Here is an 18,460-nt window from a genome sequence, read left to right as displayed (position 1 = left end):
ATATGCATAGCTCTTTTTGCACAAATAATTTAGTGAGGTCTTTTCTGCTTAACTTTAACTGCACAGGTAAGAATAAAGGATTTTTTTGTCACCTACATTAGTAGACAAATTCAAGTAATCTTCTTCAGAGGAGCTGACTCACGCAGTAAGTTTTCCTTCAGTTTCATAAACATCCTTCTTTGGTTTGGGGTACGACTACTTCTTTGCATTTTATGCTCCAGTGTTAAAGAATAAAGTAGAAATTATAGGGAAAAAATTCAGTAACTGCATGATACTCTCTTACCTAATTGTGACTTTGGGGAATACTAATTGAAGAATATGATTTAAAGTCTAGAGGCTCCATTGCTAGCATTATGTCGGACTTCATGTTGCAGCAACTGTTTTTCCAGGATGGAACCTCTAAAATAACAGGTAAAACGTAACTATTATTTTATTTTTTAAGTAAATCTGATCTGATGGTTAATTAAGAATCAAGTTCTTGCCCTAAAGTAGTGTTCCAAATCCTGACTACCATTAAGTCTCTCATTTAAGGGTCTCTGTGCTGAGGACTTAAGTCCAAGGTTTTGGCCTGAAAAATGGACGTGCAGTTTGAAATTCTTGCATAAAGCTAAGATTCCCAAACAATTACAACCACCATGGTAAGTTAGTGATCAGAAACTACTCCATCAGAGTGGCCAAGTTACAATTTCTTTACAATGCCTCCAAATTTGTAAGTACCAAGAGGTTCCTGGTAGAAGCAAGAACAAATCCTTAATAAAAAAAATCATTTTAAACAGAGTTCAAAGAACTTCTACAAATCAAGTTCCAAAGAACATGAGAATATGTTCTTTCTCTCTCTCCACCCCGCCACACCAACACAATCATAACATTCACAAGAAATCATTAGAGAATCAATTAATTTTGAAAAGTAAGGAAAAAATAAATGCAATTTATGAAAGCAACAAAGGCTGGGCATGGTGACTCACACCTGTAATCTCAGAACTTTGGTAGGCCGAGGCAGGCAGATCACCTGAGGTCAGGAGTTCGAGACCAGCCTGGCCAACATGGTGAAACCCTGTCTCTACTAAAAATACAAAAAAATTAACTGGGTGTGGTGGCATGCACCTGTAATCCCAGCTACTCGGGAGGCTGAGGCAGGAGAATTGCTTAAACCTGGGGGGCAGAGGTTGCAGTGAGCTGAGATCACACCACTGCACTCCAGCCTGGGCGACAGAGTGAAACGCTGTCTCAAAAACTAAAACGAAAATAAAACAAAATAAAAATAATACTGATAAAATAAAATCAACAAAAAGCATAAAATAACTAAAAATAAATTTGCAAGAACATGTATAAAATTTCTACACTGAAAGTTACAAAACTTTGCTGAGAGAAATTCGTTAAAGGCATAAATAAGTGGAAATATAGACCATTTTTACAGATTGGAAGACTCAGTATTACTAAGATTTCTACCGTTCCCAAACTGGTGTATAAATTGAATTCAAGCCCAATCAAAAAAACAAGCAGACTTTTCTGGAAATTGAGAAGCTTGTTCTAAAATTTTAGAAATTCAAAGGACCCAGCATAGCCAAGACATTATTAAAGAAGTTGGAAGACTTAACATTCCACATTTTGAGACATAACGGTGGAAGTAAACAAAGACCCTCCTAACCCAAATGAGAACAGGAACTCTTTATTCAAAGCTTGCTATGGGAAGGGAGTCAGCCACCAATCTTTGGCCAGAACTTACATGCAGGCAGGAGTAATGGTGCAGCTTTACCGTAAAAGAGAACAAGGAAAGGCTTTAGGTGTGAAGACTGGAGGTTAGTGGTGTGAGAAAACTGTAGTCAGACTAAGTAAAAGCAGCATGCTTTAGGTGGTTGGCTTGCAAAACATATTTGATTTTCCCTGGTTGGATCTGATGTTGGAAGAAAAGGCAAAAACTAGGGAAATTAGCAGAAATTGACCAGATCCTGATCATTCTGGGTCAGTAGCTGCAGAGGCTGTGCTTGGACTGCTAGGCTGGTCAGAGTTCTATTTTTGTATATAATCTGGACATGGTGCATTTGATATTCACTTTCTCAATATGACACTATAGTAATTAAGATGGTGTGGTCACGACACATGCACAGACAAACAAAATAGACTGGAGAGTCCAGAAAGAGACTCACACATGACTTAGGGCAAAAATGTCATTGCAATTTCAGTGCTGGAAAGATGGTCTTTTCAATAAATAAAGCTGGAGCCGTTGATTATTTCTATTTTAAAAAGTAAACCTTGATTCATTTCAGACTTATTAAGCTAAATGTGCCTATTAAGATAAAAGCAGAGTGCACAAATGTGCATATAAAATAAAAGGAGAGTGCACAACTTCTAACTCCACAGGGGGAACAAATGAAATTTTAAAAGAATATTAAATCCAGGGTCCTGCACAAGGTTTTTCAGGGCTGCAATTTTTTCCTATGCACTGGTGAATGTAAAATTGATGACCAAAAAAAATACTGCAGAATATCCAGGTTAATTAATTAAATTTAATTATTAGGTGCAGAAAATAACAATAGCGATTGCTAGTGGAATACAGTGGCCTGGATTTTTAGAGACAGGCAAGAAAAGGGAGTTAAGTCCATGAATAGAACCTGACCTTGCAGATTGTAAATTGTTCTTGCTAATTATAACCTCAAAATGAGTTTGCTTTTAACTAAATGTACGCTATACAAGCATCAGGATGCTAGAGAGAGCATTGGATCTTAGAGCTTAGCTCCCACATTTTAAAGGTTGAAAGTATTTGAACAAAATGACATGAGTTAATGTGATAATTACTGTGATTGGTTTCACGCTATTGTTGTCTCAAAGCTTCCCAAGGCAGGCAAGCATATTCTAGCTCACTGCAAATGCATCTGCAGAACAAAGCCTAGCAGAAGAAATATTTCAGTCTCCACTGAGCACTATGCATGGGCCACAGTCAGGCAGAACTCCTGCAAGGGTGCATTGTGCACAGGGGATATTGCTGTAAAAAAAATAATAGTAATGATACTCTCAGAATTGGCAGGGTTCTGAAGGTTAGAAGGCAAACTAAATATTAGCCCTTTGTCAGATGAGTAGATTGCAAAAATTTTCTCCCATTCTGTAGGTTGCCTGTTCACTCTGATGGTAGTTTCTTTTGCTATGCAGAAGCTCTTTAGTTTAATTAGATCCCATTTGTCAATTTTGGCTGTTGTTGCCATTGCTTTTGGTGTTTTAGACATGAAGTCCTTGCCCATGCCTATGTCCTGAATGGTATTGCCTAGGTTTTCTTCTAGGGTTTTTATGGTTTTAGGTCTAACATGTGAGTCTTTAATCCATCTTGAATTAATTTTTGTATAAGGTGTAGGGAAGGGATCCAGTTTCAGCTTTCTACATATGGCTAGCCAGTTTTCCCATTACCATTTATTAAATAGGGAATCCTTTCCCCATTTCTTGTTTTTGTCAGGTTTGTCAAAGATCGGATAGTTGTAGATAGGTGGTGTTATTTCTGAGGGCTCTGTTCTGTTCCATTGATCTATATCTCTGTTTTGGTACCAGTACCATGCTGTTTTGGTTACTGTAGCCTTGTAGTATAGTTTGAAGTCAGGTAGTGTGATGCCTCCAGCTTTGTTCTTTTGGCTTTGGATTGACTTGGCAATGCAGGCTCTTTTTTGGTTCCATATGAACTTTAAAGTAGTTTTTTCCAATTCGGTGAAGAAAGTCATTGGTAGCTTGATGGGGATGGCATTGAATCTATAAATTACCTTGGGCAGTATGGCCATTTTCATGATATTGATTCTTCCTACCCATGAGCATGGAATGTTCTTCCATTTGTTTGTATCCTCTTTTATTTCATTGAGCAGTGGTTTGCAGTTCTCCTTGAAGATCTAGAATCTACAATGAACTCAAACAAATTTACAAGAAAAAAACAAACAGCCCCATCAACAAGTGAGTGAAGGATATGAACAGACTCTTCTCAAAAGAAGACATTTATGCAGCCAACAGACACATGAAAAAATGCTCATCATCACTGGCCATCAGAGAAATGCAAATTAAAACCACAGTGAGATACCATCTCACACCAGTTAGAATGGCAATCAGAAAGTTAGGAAACAACAGTTGCTGGAGAGGATGTGGAGAAATAGGAATACTTTTACACTGTTGGTGGGACTGTAAGCTAGTTCAACCATTGTGGAAGTCAGTGTGGTGATTCCTCAGGGATCTAGAACTAGAAATACCATTTGACCCAGCCATCCCATTACTGGGTATATACCCAAAGGATTATAAATCATGCTGCTATAAAGACACACGTGCATGTATGTTTATTGTGGCACTATTCACAATAGCAAAGACTTGGAACCAACCCAAATGTCCAACAATGATAGACTGGATTAAGAAAATGTGGCACACATACACCATGGAATACTATGCAGCCATAAAAAATGATGAGTTCATGTCCTTTGTAGGGACATGGATGAAGCTGGAAACCATCATTCTCAGCAAACTATCGCAAGGACAAAAAACCAAACACCACATGTTCTCACTCATAGGTGGGAATTGAACAATGAGAACACATGGACACAGGAAGGGGAACATCACACACCGGGGCCTGTTGTGGGTGGGGGGAGGGGGGAGGGACAGCATTAGGAGATAATACCTAATGTTAAATGACGAGTTAATGGGTGCAGCACACCAATATGGCACATGTATACATATATAACAAACCTGCACATTATGCACATGTACCCTAAAACTTAAAATATAATAAAAAAAAAAAAGAAGGCAAACTAAGACAGCTGATTGCTTCTTTATCCAGTGCCAGATATGGGCTAGTTTCCCAGGCATCCCCTTGCTTTTAAAACTGGGATCGTTAAGGCTTCTAAACACCTAAATCTACACATGCAAAAAAGACATGCACATATGCATACTTCGTAAAGTTTCTGAAAGTAGGTCACCCTTGTTCTTTAAAACCATGTCTAAGAAAAAGGAACTTGTTTGCCTCCTATATCTAGAACATATCTTCATTGTCCTGTGCAAGAAAGCTGAACGATAAAGAATCCAAGCCTTGCAGAAATGCAATCGCTATTTAAATGAAAAGCTTAGGGGTATATTTAGGCTTCTTAGTCCTAGGACTAAATCTGCTTTCGCAAGGGAGTCCACCGCTAGCAACTGTGTTTGGCACAGACTCAGTGGCAGGTGGAGAAATAAGAAAGCTTTATAGTGGAAAAGGGAAGACTTCAGGTATGGCCCAAGGGGAGGTGGTTGGCATCAGGGGAGCTGCCAGTGGGCTACTTAAAAGCACAGCATCTCATGTGATTATGTGGGGGAGCATATTTGTCTTTCTCTGGTTCCTCCTAAGTTGAAAGACGGGCAAATATTTGGGAAGCTGACAATCGCTAACCCAATCTTGATCATTCTAGGCAGATTCCTGCAAAGACTGGAGGGCAAAGTTCTATCGCCCTGTGTGGTCTGGCCACTGGCTTTGTGCATCTTCAGTCTTGAGTACGAAACTCTAAGTGAAGCATTACAGCATTACAGAAGAATGATATGTTTTGAAATCACCCTCACAGGATTAAGAATTCTGGATAGAAATACAGCCATAATTAAGCATTAATCAGGCTGCACTTTGACCCCCTTCCTTGTAACTGAAAGTCACATAGCAGATACTGACCATTTGCACCCCCATTGTTCCTACAGATAGGATTTTTGACACTAGAATCATAAGGATTTGTTTAAGAATCAATTTGAATCCCCATTGTTCTTATACATAGGCTCTCTGATGTTAGAATTAGAAGAGTTTTTGTTTAAGAATTGCTTAAGACTTTTTTCAGATCTTAAGTTCCAGCAAAACAGCTGATACCAACCAGTTTGAAGACACCCCCCCACACACAAACACACACAAAGAAATGGGATCAGCATGAGAACATAGCTTCTTCATCTCCCTGATCCATGTCTTCACTCTACACTCTTCCATCCGTCAATGATTTCCACACTTCCACCCACTCCAAAACCCTTATAAACCCTGGACCCAAACTCCTCGGAGAGATGGATTTGAGGTTTCCTCTAGTCTCCTCATTTGGTAGCTCTATGATTAAACCTCTTTCTCTGCTGCAACCTGTTGTTTCCACATATTAACCTAATATATGAAAAGATGGGAGAGGATCACCAGATGCCCTTTTACTCACTGAAACTAAAGACAGTCTCACAAGATCACACTTGATCATTCCAGGACTATAAAAAATGAGGATGTTAAACTTCAACTCGCTGAGCCTGGGAGTAAATATCTGGCTAGACCTCCCTTAAGGGCTCATGTCTCCTGACTTGTGATGTTGGACTTGTGTGACAGTCACTGGAACACACAGAGGAAGCAATGTTTTTGTGTCTCATTTGGGCAGTGAGTAGTTCTGTTTTACTCATTGGTGCCAGGCTGGGTATGCCTGGAAGGTGGAGGGAAGGAGATCCAGGCACCAAAACACCCAAGATGTTAGGTGATCCAACCACCAAGACACCCAAGGTATTAGGAGATCCAGCCACCAAAATATCTCATGATGTTAAGGTGTATTGAGGTGTCTCCTTTAGAAGCAGAAAAGATATGCTCATGAGTGTTGTTGTGGAAATTTAATTTAAAAAAACAAAATTTTCTCCCAATACAAGGCGGAGCTTGCAGTGAGCCGAGACTGCGCCACTGCACTCCAGCCTGGGCGACAGAGCGAGACTCCGTCTCAAAAAAAAAAAAAAAAAAAAAAGAAAAAAAAAATTATCTCCCAATCCAGAAAATGTCTTCACAAAGGAAGAAGAGGAAGAAAACAATTTCATTATTGACTATGCATTAAATCAAAATGTAATGGACATCACATTCCACAATCTCTTGGAGATTGTGAAGATAGAAAGAAATCTCACTCTGTAGAACCAAGCAAATATAACCCCCTTACATATACATTCCCAAGATAAACAATAACTAGTCCTCAAGTAAGAGGACTTGACAACATTGTATATTACACATAGTTCACCATCAGTTCACCCTATAAACGGGGTGACCATCGTGTTAATTTGTTTGTTACAAAGCAAAAATAAACTCCGCTTACTTTTATGACACAGGTGGTTTTGCAACCAGGAACCAGGCCCTTCTGAAGTTAGGCTCCTACCTTCCTACAGAGACTGAGAGCGGGAGGTGATAACTCCCTTGATGTTTACATTTCAAAGGGATGGCTCCCAGGTCCTTAAGGAAGACACTGCTAGTTCCTAATGCTGGAAAGAGTCTTCTTGAGCTTTCAAAATGATTTACATATATTTCAAAGAGACCAGGAAAACAGCTACAAGTTTTCTAAAGGAAATGTTCCAAAGAAAAATGTAAGGGCAATTTGGGCCTGCCCTCTTAGGTCTGGTGGTCCTGGTAAGTCAACATGTATCTTACAAGGGCAGCACAGTCTACTGCTGTTGCTCAAAATGCCTTCACGTTTTCCAAAGTGAATTCACTTGTGCTAAGTACTAAGACTATCTTTCAAATTTTAATTGGGTAAGAGGAAAAGAAAATATTTCTTTTAACTCTACCAACCTACACTGATGTCCTTTCCCTAAAAATCAGCCCATGCTTTGGCTCAGTAACTTGTCCCTTCTGGTGAGATGGACTGAAGCTAAGGGGATAGGATAGATGAGCAACATCTGTGTCTACCCCTTCTCCAAGCCTTTGAGAGAACCTCAAAAGAGATACATCCAAGGTAGCCTGTAAGAAACATACCTCGTATGTCATAATGTTGGGATGCTACATGGATATCAATTTAGGAACTGATTTCAGAATTATTTGATAAAGGAGGAACAGGGGGAAATCAAAACTTACCATTTCACTTACGATTTGATGAGCACATCGTTTATACCTTTCTCTCTACCCAACATGGTATTCTCCAAACTCAGGTCCCAATAACTGTAACAATTTTTGCAAAGGCGGTTTTACTTACTGCCCTGTTCATGGATAGCATATGCAGTGGCCCATGAGCACAGACTTCTGGTAAACCCACAGTGCATAGGAGATCAGCAAGATTCAGAAGGAGGATTACGTAAGCATGGGACACCTACAAGTGAGTGAGCTAACAGCCGAGCGAGGCCATGCTTTCCCTTGAAACCACAACTTCCTTCAAATTCAGAAAGAAGGCACAGGCGTTCTGAGAAACATGCAAACTGAAAAAATCCTGGGTTACTACCCTGCACGAGTCAACTCCTTAGGATGAAAAATGATGACATAGAATCAAAGACTAGGAAGGGCAGCCTGTAATTCCTTTTCCATTAAGTCCTTCCTTACCAGTAACTCATCATAGTGAGGTACAATGTGCACATAGAAAGAAGCAAAATAAAAACAGTTGATTTAGTTTTGTGCAGTGTTTCCACTGTTTTGGTAAGAACAAAATACATATGCATGTATGCACCATGAAGCATAAATTAGATAATTTCAGTGATTCTGTCCACAAGTTAAATGCTCTTCTATTTGCATTTAAAGCTGGTATTACATCATATAAAGACGAATGGTAATACTCACACTAATAATTTAAAATTTTAATTTTCCCTTTCTCAGAACAACATTAAATAGCAAATACAAAACACCATGACAAGCCAAGTGAGAGACTGCAGGAGAGAGGTAAATGCTTTATACTTACTTTTCTTTAATGGCACTTTGGGCTGTTTTTTTGAATAAGGGGCACAATGTTTTCATTTTATACTGGGCCCCACATATTAGATAGTCAACCTCATTAGGATATGTACCCTTTACATCCTCCACCCAAGTTTCTAGAATAATCTAGATATTATAATCCAAATTCTGCCATTCTATTCACTGGTAGCTTTTATTCACTTTGATACTCAAAAAACATCTTAAACATCCTGCAATTATGTGTGCTTTTTGGAACATTTTAGAATAAATCACTTTAACGTAAAAAGATGAACTGACAATCTTGCTTGGAGTAGGTCAGTCTTGTGGGAAAGCACATATCTCTTAGAACATTAATGGCCTCTGTCCCTCTTCCCCATTATACTTGATGGAGTACTCGACATTTGCTATCTTCTTGCAAGGGCTTGCTGAAGATCAGCAGTTCTTAAATTTGGCTGCATGTTAAAATCACATGGGGAGTATTTTTTAAAAAAAAAAAAAAGAAAGAAAGAAAAATCCCAGTCCCCAGGCTTCATCTCAGACAATGCACCTCAGACTGTATGGGAGTCTAAAATGTAACCAGGGTCGAGATTCACTCCCTAGCTATATGACAGTGCTTCTCAACTTTGCCTGAGCAAAAGAATGTCATGAAAGTCTCGGTGAAATTCTAGACTCCTTGGCTCCTCCCCCACCAAGTCAATGAGTCGTAAAGGTAGGAATTCTGTACATTTCACAAGCACTCCAGGTTATTCTTATGATCAGGGTCACTTAGGGAGCATGACTCTAAGATGAGTTGAGAAGGAAGAGAGAAGAAAAATGATTATTAATAAAGCTGCCAGTGATAAAAGGCTCTGAGAATCAAGCTGTTCTCTGGTCTTCCCTCTCTAATCATACTAACCCACCTGCATTACTTATCTATATGTGTAACAAATTACCATGAACTTAGTGGTTTAAACCAGCCCACATTTATTATCTCACGGTTTCTGTGGATCAGGAATCTGGGTATGGCTTGTGTAGATTTTCTGCTTCAGGTCTCACAAGACTGCAACCAGCAATCAAAGTGTTAGCCAGTGCTGTGGTCTTATCTGTGGCTCAATCGGAGAAGGATCCACTTCCAAGCTTGCATCACTGTTGGCAGAATTCAATTCCTTGTGAACTGAAGGACTGAAGGCCTCAGTTTCTTGCTGGCTGTTGGCCAAAGATGGCCCTCCCTTCCTTGCCATGTGGGCCTCTGAAATATGGTAGCTGATTTCTCCAGTGCCAGTGAGGGAGAGAAGCACCCAGCAATATGAAAGTTACAACCTTATGTAACATAATCACAAAGGAAGCATCACATCTTTTCTGCTATATTCTACTGGTTAGAAGCAAGTCTCAGGTCCTGCCTATGCTCAAGAGAAGGGAATTAGGGTCTGCCTGCCACAACTCATATACAGCAGAGTACTATAGCCACAGCAACTGTCCATAAATTCTAAAGCCAAAACACATGGGTTCATATATCTGGCATCCCAGCTTACCAACATTCATCTTCAACGGGCTCCTTAGCTTCATGGATCCTTAGTTTTCACATCTGTACAATGGGGATAAAATAGGATATACTTTATAGTGTCACCATCATAGGCATTTGAATGATTACATGCAATGAGCTTGGCAAACTGGTCTACACATACTATGTAAAAATAAAAGCAAGTCTTGTAACTATTTTTATATGACACATGGTTAAACCATATTCAAGGTGCATTTGTCCAGGGTTAGTGAACCAAAATCAACATGTTTTGCACACCAGTTCTATTGGAAAGTGGCAGAGCAAAGGGCAGCTTCTCTGACTCTCTTAAATGTGTGGGTATAGATACCTGGTGCATAATAAATGGCATTGTGCTTTTCTCCTGTCTTTGCTATTGGCACTCAAAATGGATTCATTTACACATTCAGGGAACACAGATTGTATAAGGCACTGTCCCATGATGACCAGGCAACCCTGCCTCCAAAGCTCTGCCATGTACTCATTTTGTGAGTACCGTAGTATAACTTTAGTAAAAGGAATAACGTAATAAGTTGTGTAAAAGACTGACAATCAAAATGCTATGGCAGTTTATAGCAAAGAGAATCACTTTGGGCTGTGGAGATAAAAGAAAATTCCATGTAGAAGGCGTCTATGGACACAGCAGTAAATAAAATATACTGCTACCGGAAAGTATATTAAAAAGCCAGTCATTCAAATATTGATGGGTGAGTGCATTATTTTGCTCCAAGGAGTAAATTCTGCTTGTTCTGCAAATGATATTGGGCTGTTTATGGTACTGCTCAGGGCTGGGACCTAACACCCACTTTAGTCATTCCACAGAGGTGGGATGGACCCCTCCCTCCAAACACGCACACATCCAAACTTTGCTTTAGAGGTCAAGACTGATGACATTACATGCATAAAGAATGTATGACAAGGCTTATGACGTAGTAGGGCTTTCTGGGAAGAGCAAGGAAGACTCCCAAGCTAGTACAAAGATGGCTTCAGTCACAGAGAAAGGAGATGACTCAGCTTTCATGGTGGTTAAGGTGTGAGGTTGCAGGGAGCCTTCTTGAACACAGGCTGCAGCTTGCATAGTTTCACCCCCTCAACCCCCAGGCATTCTTATTACTTACCTGGCTGTGGTGACAGAAGGGGAAGGGGAGTTGTGGGTTTGAATGCTGTTTGCGGTAAAACATCCAAAATGGATTCAGAATATTTATTGCAGTTTTTTCTTTATGCACAAGAAGTAACTGAATCACAAGGATTTATTTGCATGCCCTGGGTCACACGCCAACGCAAGAAGCCCAGAAACAAACAAAAAAAACAGGCTTCTCTCGGCCTTCCTGGGCTCCAGGTCAAGCTTGTGTGTGCTTTCTATTCAGAGTAGAAAAAGAGAATAACAAAGAGTTTTCCCTTTCATGTGATCTCTTGAAATACATTTTAAAGGATGGAAGACAATGGACTCTACCTACCATATCACAGAAGAGGATGGGTGAAGAGACTTAGAAGTTCAAGGATAAGGGCTCAGTCAGTTACAAGGCGTATATTATCATTCCCTTTGTTTTTGATAATACCCTCCAATTAAACTCAAAGATTTCATGCCAAGATTCTTTTTTAAAATGACAATTTTATGCCAGGGTTATGAATTACACATCTCCAGAGGAGACAGTTCAAGGTTTTCTATTATTAATATTACAGAATTACTATTAAATAAACAATAATCAGTATCATCCCCTCCTCTTCAGAGGGCTGGTTTTCTTACCAGACTGTGGGACATAACAGAAGTTTTCAGAGATGAGGGTCCTTCTCTGGTCCTCGTAGAAGTAAATAAAAGTCAGAGACAACAGACAAGGACTTCATTATCTGGGGTGTCTCTTACCACAAGTTAGCAATGTCTTTGTGTGTGTGTGTGTGTGTGTGTGTGTGTGTGTGTGAGACAAAGTCCTGTTCTATTGCCCAGGCTGGAGTGCAGTGGCATGATCTCAGCTCACTGCAACCTCTGCCTCCTGGGTTCAAGCAATTCTCAGGCCTCAGCCTTCTGAGTAGCTGGGACTACAGGCACGTGTCACCATGCCCGGCTATTTTTGTCATTTTAGTAGAGACGGGGTTTCATAATGTTGGCCAGGCTGGTCTCAAACTCCTGACCTCAAGTGATCTGCCCACCTCAGCCTCCCAAAGTGCTAGGATTACAGGTGTGAGACACCATGCCCAGCCACAAGTTAGCAATATCTTTTAATAGGAGATGAAATAACTTCAAGGCTCATTCTCAAAATCCATTCATCTTTTCTCAGTAACCAAATCCAGTTAGCCGACATAAGTGTTAGAGACATCACATAACAGATGCTCTCTCGTAATAAAATCTCCTTTAAACATTTTGAAACGACCCTTTGAGTAAGCCCCAAAGGAAAAAATAATACCAAGAAATGCTTCCACTGTCTGAGAAATCATTTTATGTATTTGTTTCTTGCTGGCTGATAAGTACGTATGAAGTTCCATAGGCATGTATCCTGTGCTGGGCACTGGTAGAGCACCACGAAATACACCAGTGAATGACCAGAAACACAGGTAAATGCAGGGTGCTTGGAGGCATGTTAAGGTAAAGAAATGTGCACCATGCCAATTTGAGCAGAAGCAAAACTCAGACCAAATCAAGGATGAAATTCAACTCATACTTCAATATCTAGTCCAAAAACTTTTTTGAATTCAAGACTTCTTCAGTGTTTTCTTATTCAGTCTATGGCTGAAAGAGATGGCTGAACTTTTATGGTGGTGAGGGCATGAGTCCTACTTGAGATGATTATAAATAATGCTGCCAAAAACACTGTTTTCCATGCTGATGGGGAACAAATGTACAGATTTTTAGGATTGGAAATGTTGGCCCATAAAATATGAATACATTCTACAATACTTAAATACTGCCCAACAGTTTTCCAAAATGACCAATTTATATTTTCACTCAACGTGTATGAAATTTCCAATCATTCCACGTCTTCATCAAGATTTGAAGTTGTTGGCCTTCTTCATTTTAGCAAATTCTGAAGGTTGTGTAGTGGCATCACCTGATTGTTTCCATTTGCATATCCCTGATTGCTGATAGGTTTGAGGAGCTTTGAATATGTTCATTGGTTTTCTAAATAGTCACTTTTTAAAGGGTCTATTCCATCCCATCTTTCTATTGGGTTTTCTATAATTTTTATATTGACTTATAGAAGTTCTTCATATATTCAGTCAGTCAGTCTTTCATTGGACATATGTTGTACTTTTTCCAACTCCAATTGGCTGCATCACTTCTTTAATGGTGTGTATTGATGAACAGAAGTTACGCATATTTGTATTTTTGATTTTGGTATAATTTACATTTCCCCAGTGACTGTGCCTTCCATCTGTGACCACTGAAAAGCACATATTTCAGTAATAGTCTTTATTAAATGCATCCATTGTAGTTTTCAACAAACTACATCCTGTGTACTTGTTCATGTATTTAAATCATCATACACAGAACATGAACTGCACCACAGCATGGCTGTCTTCATCATAGTAGGAGTTTAATAACTCCTGATGGCTATTTTTATAGATGTGAAGATTTAAGTAGCACTCAATAGGTTTACTGTAAAAACAAAATCAGCAGGCAGTTTACACTAAAGTCATATGATAATTTCATATCAAATGAATATCCTCAAGCTATTAGAGGCAGTTTTTGTTCAGTCAGTGACTCCCAAATCCACCTGGATTAGTTACCAGACTTTTTGAGCTGCAGTCAATTTGCTTTTTTTCAGATATCTATCTGAGTTTGACTCTAGGAACTTGTAATTAGGAATATGTTATCTCTTGAGAAGCCAGACCATGGCAGTATTTCTGCTTAATCTTTTATAATCAAGGTGCTTAAACAACTAGTTGATAGGTAAACTGCCTACTTAGCATGCTAATGAATGGAAACAAAAATAAAACGTTTAAGTGTGGAGATATTCATGCTGATATTACCTTGTGTAGGATAAAAATAGGCCTAAGAGGCTGGGACACAATGGCTCATGCCTGTAATCCCAGCACTTTGGGAGGCTGAGGCGGGTGGATTGCCTGAGCTCAGGAGTTTGAGACTAGCCTGGGCAACAGGGTGAAACCCCGTCTCTACTAAAATACAAAAAAATTAGCCGGGCACAGTAGCATGCGCCTGTACTGTAGTCCCAGCTACTCGGGAGGCTGAGGCAGGAGAATTGCTAGAACCCGGGTAGCAGAGGTTGCAGTGAGCCGAGATCACACCACTGCACTCCAGCCTGGGTGACAGAGCGAGACTCTGTCTCAAAAAAAAAAAAAAAAAAAACAAGGATCTGGGCTGGGTGCGAATGCATCATAAAGAGTTTTACGAGGAAGAGAGAACCCAGATTAGAGAAATGGAGGATTAGCTATTAACTGGCCCACAAATTCCCTGGAGCAGTTGTCAAAGGGAAGTGTATCAGTCAAGGCTTAAAGCATTGGCAAAATAAGAGGAAGGAATGGCTGGATTCAGAGGATCATAGATGCTAGCAGCTGACAGAAGGTATAGCGTTAACGACTTCGAGAAGAGGAGAGGTTTGCAGGATGAAAGAGGATTTTAAGGCAGTTTTATAAATTTCTAATACTCCCTAGCTTCTGATCTTGGTCTAACTTCTTGAGAACAGTGGCTGGCCTGCCCTGCCTGGATTAGTATTAACAGAGAAAAGAGTTTGGAATGGAAAATGCCAAGATTCCAGTTAAAGTCACTTTGGCTCCCAGGAATTTCCCTGTCAATATCACATTAACAGAATCTTCACCATCGACAAAACAGATCATGAAAATGGCATATATTTTAAAAGTTTCAAATGGATAAAGATTATGAAAAATTATATACTCTGTGGTAGAGCTAAGAGATTTATCCAAAAAAAGTTTTAATTTTTTAATTGATACGTAATAATCATACATATTAATGGGGCACATAGTAATGTTTTGAGACATGTATAGTAATCAGATCAGGGTGATTAGCACATCCATCATTTCAAATATTGATCATTTCTTTGTCTTGGGAACATTTAGCATCCTCCTTCCAGCTATTTGAAACAACAATATATTATTGTTAACTACAGTCATCCTATACAGATAGAGAACACTAGAACTATTCCTCTTATCTAGCTCTAATTTTGTATCATTGAACAAATCTCTCCCTATCCTTCCCTTCCCCCTTCCCTTCCCAGCATCTAGTATCCTCTGTTGTACTTTTCAAGTCTATGAGATCGGCATCTTTTTTAGCTTTCACATATGAGTGAGAACATGAAGTAGTTAACTTTCTGTTTCAGAGTTATTTCACTTAAGATAATGTGCTCCAGTTCCACCCATGGAGGTGTTCATGACAAGATTTCACTGTTTTTATGGCTGAATAGTACTCTGTTGTGTGCATATAGTGCATTTTATTTATCCCTTCATCTGCTGTTGGCTATTGTGAACAGCTAATAAACACAGGGGTGCAGATGTCTCTTCCATATACTGATTTCCTTTCCTTCCATTTGGACAAATACCCAGTAGTGGGATTGCTGGATCATGTAATAGTTCTGTTTGTAGTTCTTTGAGGAACCTCCATTCTGTTTTCCATAGTGGCAATACTAATTTACATTCTCTCTATGTATAAACGTTCCTTTTTCTGCACATCCTCACCAGCATTTGCTGATTTTTGTCCTTTTGATAATAGCCATCCTAACCGGAGTGAGATAGTACCTCATTGTGACTATGATTTGCATTTCCCTGATGATTAGTGATGTTGAACATTTTTTCACATATTTGTTGGCCATTTGTATATCTTCTTTATTTTATCTAAATAATTTTGCAAACCTCTCATGATGTTGCTAAATAAAACACATAGTACCTCATCCTGCTTGGATCTCTAAATGAATAGAGGTAGTTGTTGGGTGTGCACACCAATTACCTGGGCATCTTATCCAAATGCAGATTCTGATGCAAGAGGTCTAGGGTGGGATGTGAGCGTCTGCATTTCTAACCAGCTCCCAGGTGATGCCTAGGCTGCTGGGCCACAGACCATACGTTGTAGAGTCAGGGTCAAAATCATTTGAGGTTATCAGGTAGAGACCCAAAACAGTGGTAAAATACACTTGTATTAGTTTTCTATTGCTGCTGTAACAAATTTTCACAGTTCAGCAGCTTAAAACAATACCCATTTATTCATTCTCCATTCTGTAGGTCAGAATTCCTGGTGGCTCCATGAAGTTCTCTACTTAAAGTCTCACAATGGTGAAATCAAGGTGTCAGCTGGGCTGGGCTCTTATGTGGGGGCTCTGAGAAAAATCCATTTCCAGGCTCATTAGGGTTGTTGGCACAATCTGGTTCACTGCAGTAGGACTAAGGTCCCTGTTAGTCTTTCTGGCTGTTAGTGGGGACTGCCCTCTGCTCCTAGAGTCATCTTTAAGACCTTGCACACATGTAGCCAGCTACATCTCAGAACCAGCAATGATGTACATGTTTCTTTCTTTTCTTCCACTGCATCTCTCAAACAGACTCTTCTTAGACATTAAAGGGATTGAGTGATTAAACTGGGCTCATTCAGATAAACCAGGATGATCTCCCTATTTTAAAGCCTACAAGTTTAATCACATCTGCAAAGTCCCTTTGGCTGTGGGATGTAATAACTGCACAGGTTCTGGAGACTGGGGCATGGAAATCTTTAGGCAACCATAATACTATGTACTGCCATGCCTGAGGGTATCATTTTGTAATTACCTATAGTACACATCCTTGTGCCAACAAGGGCAGGTGTGAGTTAGGTCTCTTGATCTGTCTTTGAAAGACAGCTACACCCAAACACACTCTTCTCCCTTGTCAACCCCTGCCCCCAACACAGGGTCCTTTTATAGTGTATTAGTTTGCTCTTGCTATTATAACAGGACCACAGACTGGGTGGCTTAAACAACAGAAATGTATTCTCTCACAGTCCTGGAGGCTGGAAGTTGGACATCAAGGTGTGGGCAGGGCTCGTTCCCCCTGAGGCCTCTCTCCTTGCCTTGTAGATGCCATCTCCTCCCTGTGTCCTCACAGGGTCATCCCTGTGTCTGTGTCTGTGTCCTCATCTCTTCTTGTGAGATGTCTTAGTCCATTTCAGGCTGCTGTAACAGAATACCATAGACTGGTGGCTTATAAACCAAAGAGATTTATTCTCTCACAGTCCTGGAAGCTGGAAGTCTGAGATCAACGTGTGGGCAGGGTTGGTTCCCCCTGAGTCCTCTCTCCTTGGCTTGTAGATGCCGTGTCCTCCTGTGACCTCACAGGATCGTTCCTCTGTGTGTGTTTGTGTCCTCATCTCCTCCTATAAAAACACCAGTCCTATTGAATCAGGGCCCACCCCAATGACCTCATTTTAATTCAATTACCTCTTTAAAGAACCTATCTCCAAATAAGGTCACATTCTGAGGTCCTGAGAGTTAGGGCTTCAACATATAAATATTAGTCGGTGGTGAGGGTTGGGGGGTGACACAATTCAGCCCATAACACATAGGAAGGGCACTGTCACTGGTTCAGTCCCCTTCACTCCCTATGGATGCTTTTGATCAATCCTAGGGACCCGTAAAACTGCATCTAAAGCTTAGCTTCCATTCTCATTAAAGAGAGTAGCCAATGTTCATCCCCACCACACACACACACACACACACACACACACACATACACACATTGCAGGTATGTGTACATTTTGTTCTTGCAAATCAACCCTTTTCACGTCGGGGTCACAGAGAGGCACTTAAAGAGAAGAGCTGGTCCCAGCAATAAATAAAAGTAGACTAAAACTCAGTACTTCATAATAGGTTTGCAAAAGACCTGAAATGGCTTCAGTTATATACCAGTGCACTTTTCCTGAGAAGTGGGGCAATTTATACTTGAGTTATTCTCTGATGTCAGATTACAGGATACGCAAATCAATTAGTTGAAAGGGTTTGCAAGTATTCAAATGCAAAGTTCAACAGCAACAATCAATATGTTGCATTTTCTGTCAACAATAGATGAATTTGCATAATTATAAATGTGAATTTCAGGGTCCTATGTAACCAGGCTGATTTTGTTCCATACTTCCTATTAAGGGACTACTGACAAGAAAAGGTCGGTCAGCCATTTCCCTTGGAATGAAGTCATATTGGCATTATTCCATGTAGACACACACCTCAGGCCCTGAGGACTGATGTGTGAGTTTAAAGACAGATTCCAGGGTTAGGGTTTGCTAATGTTACAAGAGCTTTTGAAACCAGCCACAACTTAAGTCACTTCAGATTTCAAGCATATTCACAGCTATCAAAATACATTTGACCTCAAAGTCTATGATCTCAAAGAGACTT

General features: G+C 39.9%; 1 protein-coding gene across 7 annotated transcripts in view; it reads right to left on the bottom strand.

Annotated features, from left to right (window-relative positions):
- STS (steroid sulfatase) overlaps positions 1–18,460 on the bottom strand; it is a 352,626-nt gene that overhangs the window by 43,263 nt on the left and 290,903 nt on the right. For 3 of the 7 annotated variants that reach the window (XM_063635339.1, XM_063635334.1, XM_063635340.1), the window contains 2 exons: positions 10,132–10,184; positions 9,560–9,745 (listed from right to left, as the gene is read on the bottom strand). In XM_063635339.1, coding sequence (XP_063491409.1) covers positions 10,162–10,184 — 23 coding nt within the window. In that variant the 3' untranslated portion in view covers positions 9,560–9,745; positions 10,132–10,161. Of the gene's footprint in view, positions 1–9,559; positions 9,870–10,131; positions 10,185–18,460 lie in introns of those variants that run through there. The other 4 variants (XM_063635336.1, XM_063635335.1, XM_055269315.2 and 1 more) reach the window with 3 other exon arrangements.

This window comes from Symphalangus syndactylus, chromosome X (assembly GCF_028878055.3).
Source record: "Symphalangus syndactylus isolate Jambi chromosome X, NHGRI_mSymSyn1-v2.1_pri, whole genome shotgun sequence".
NCBI lineage: Eukaryota > Metazoa > Chordata > Mammalia > Primates > Hylobatidae > Symphalangus > Symphalangus syndactylus.
The sequence above is the reverse complement of the archived record's forward strand: the minus strand, read 5'-3'. Positions and strand labels throughout refer to the sequence as shown.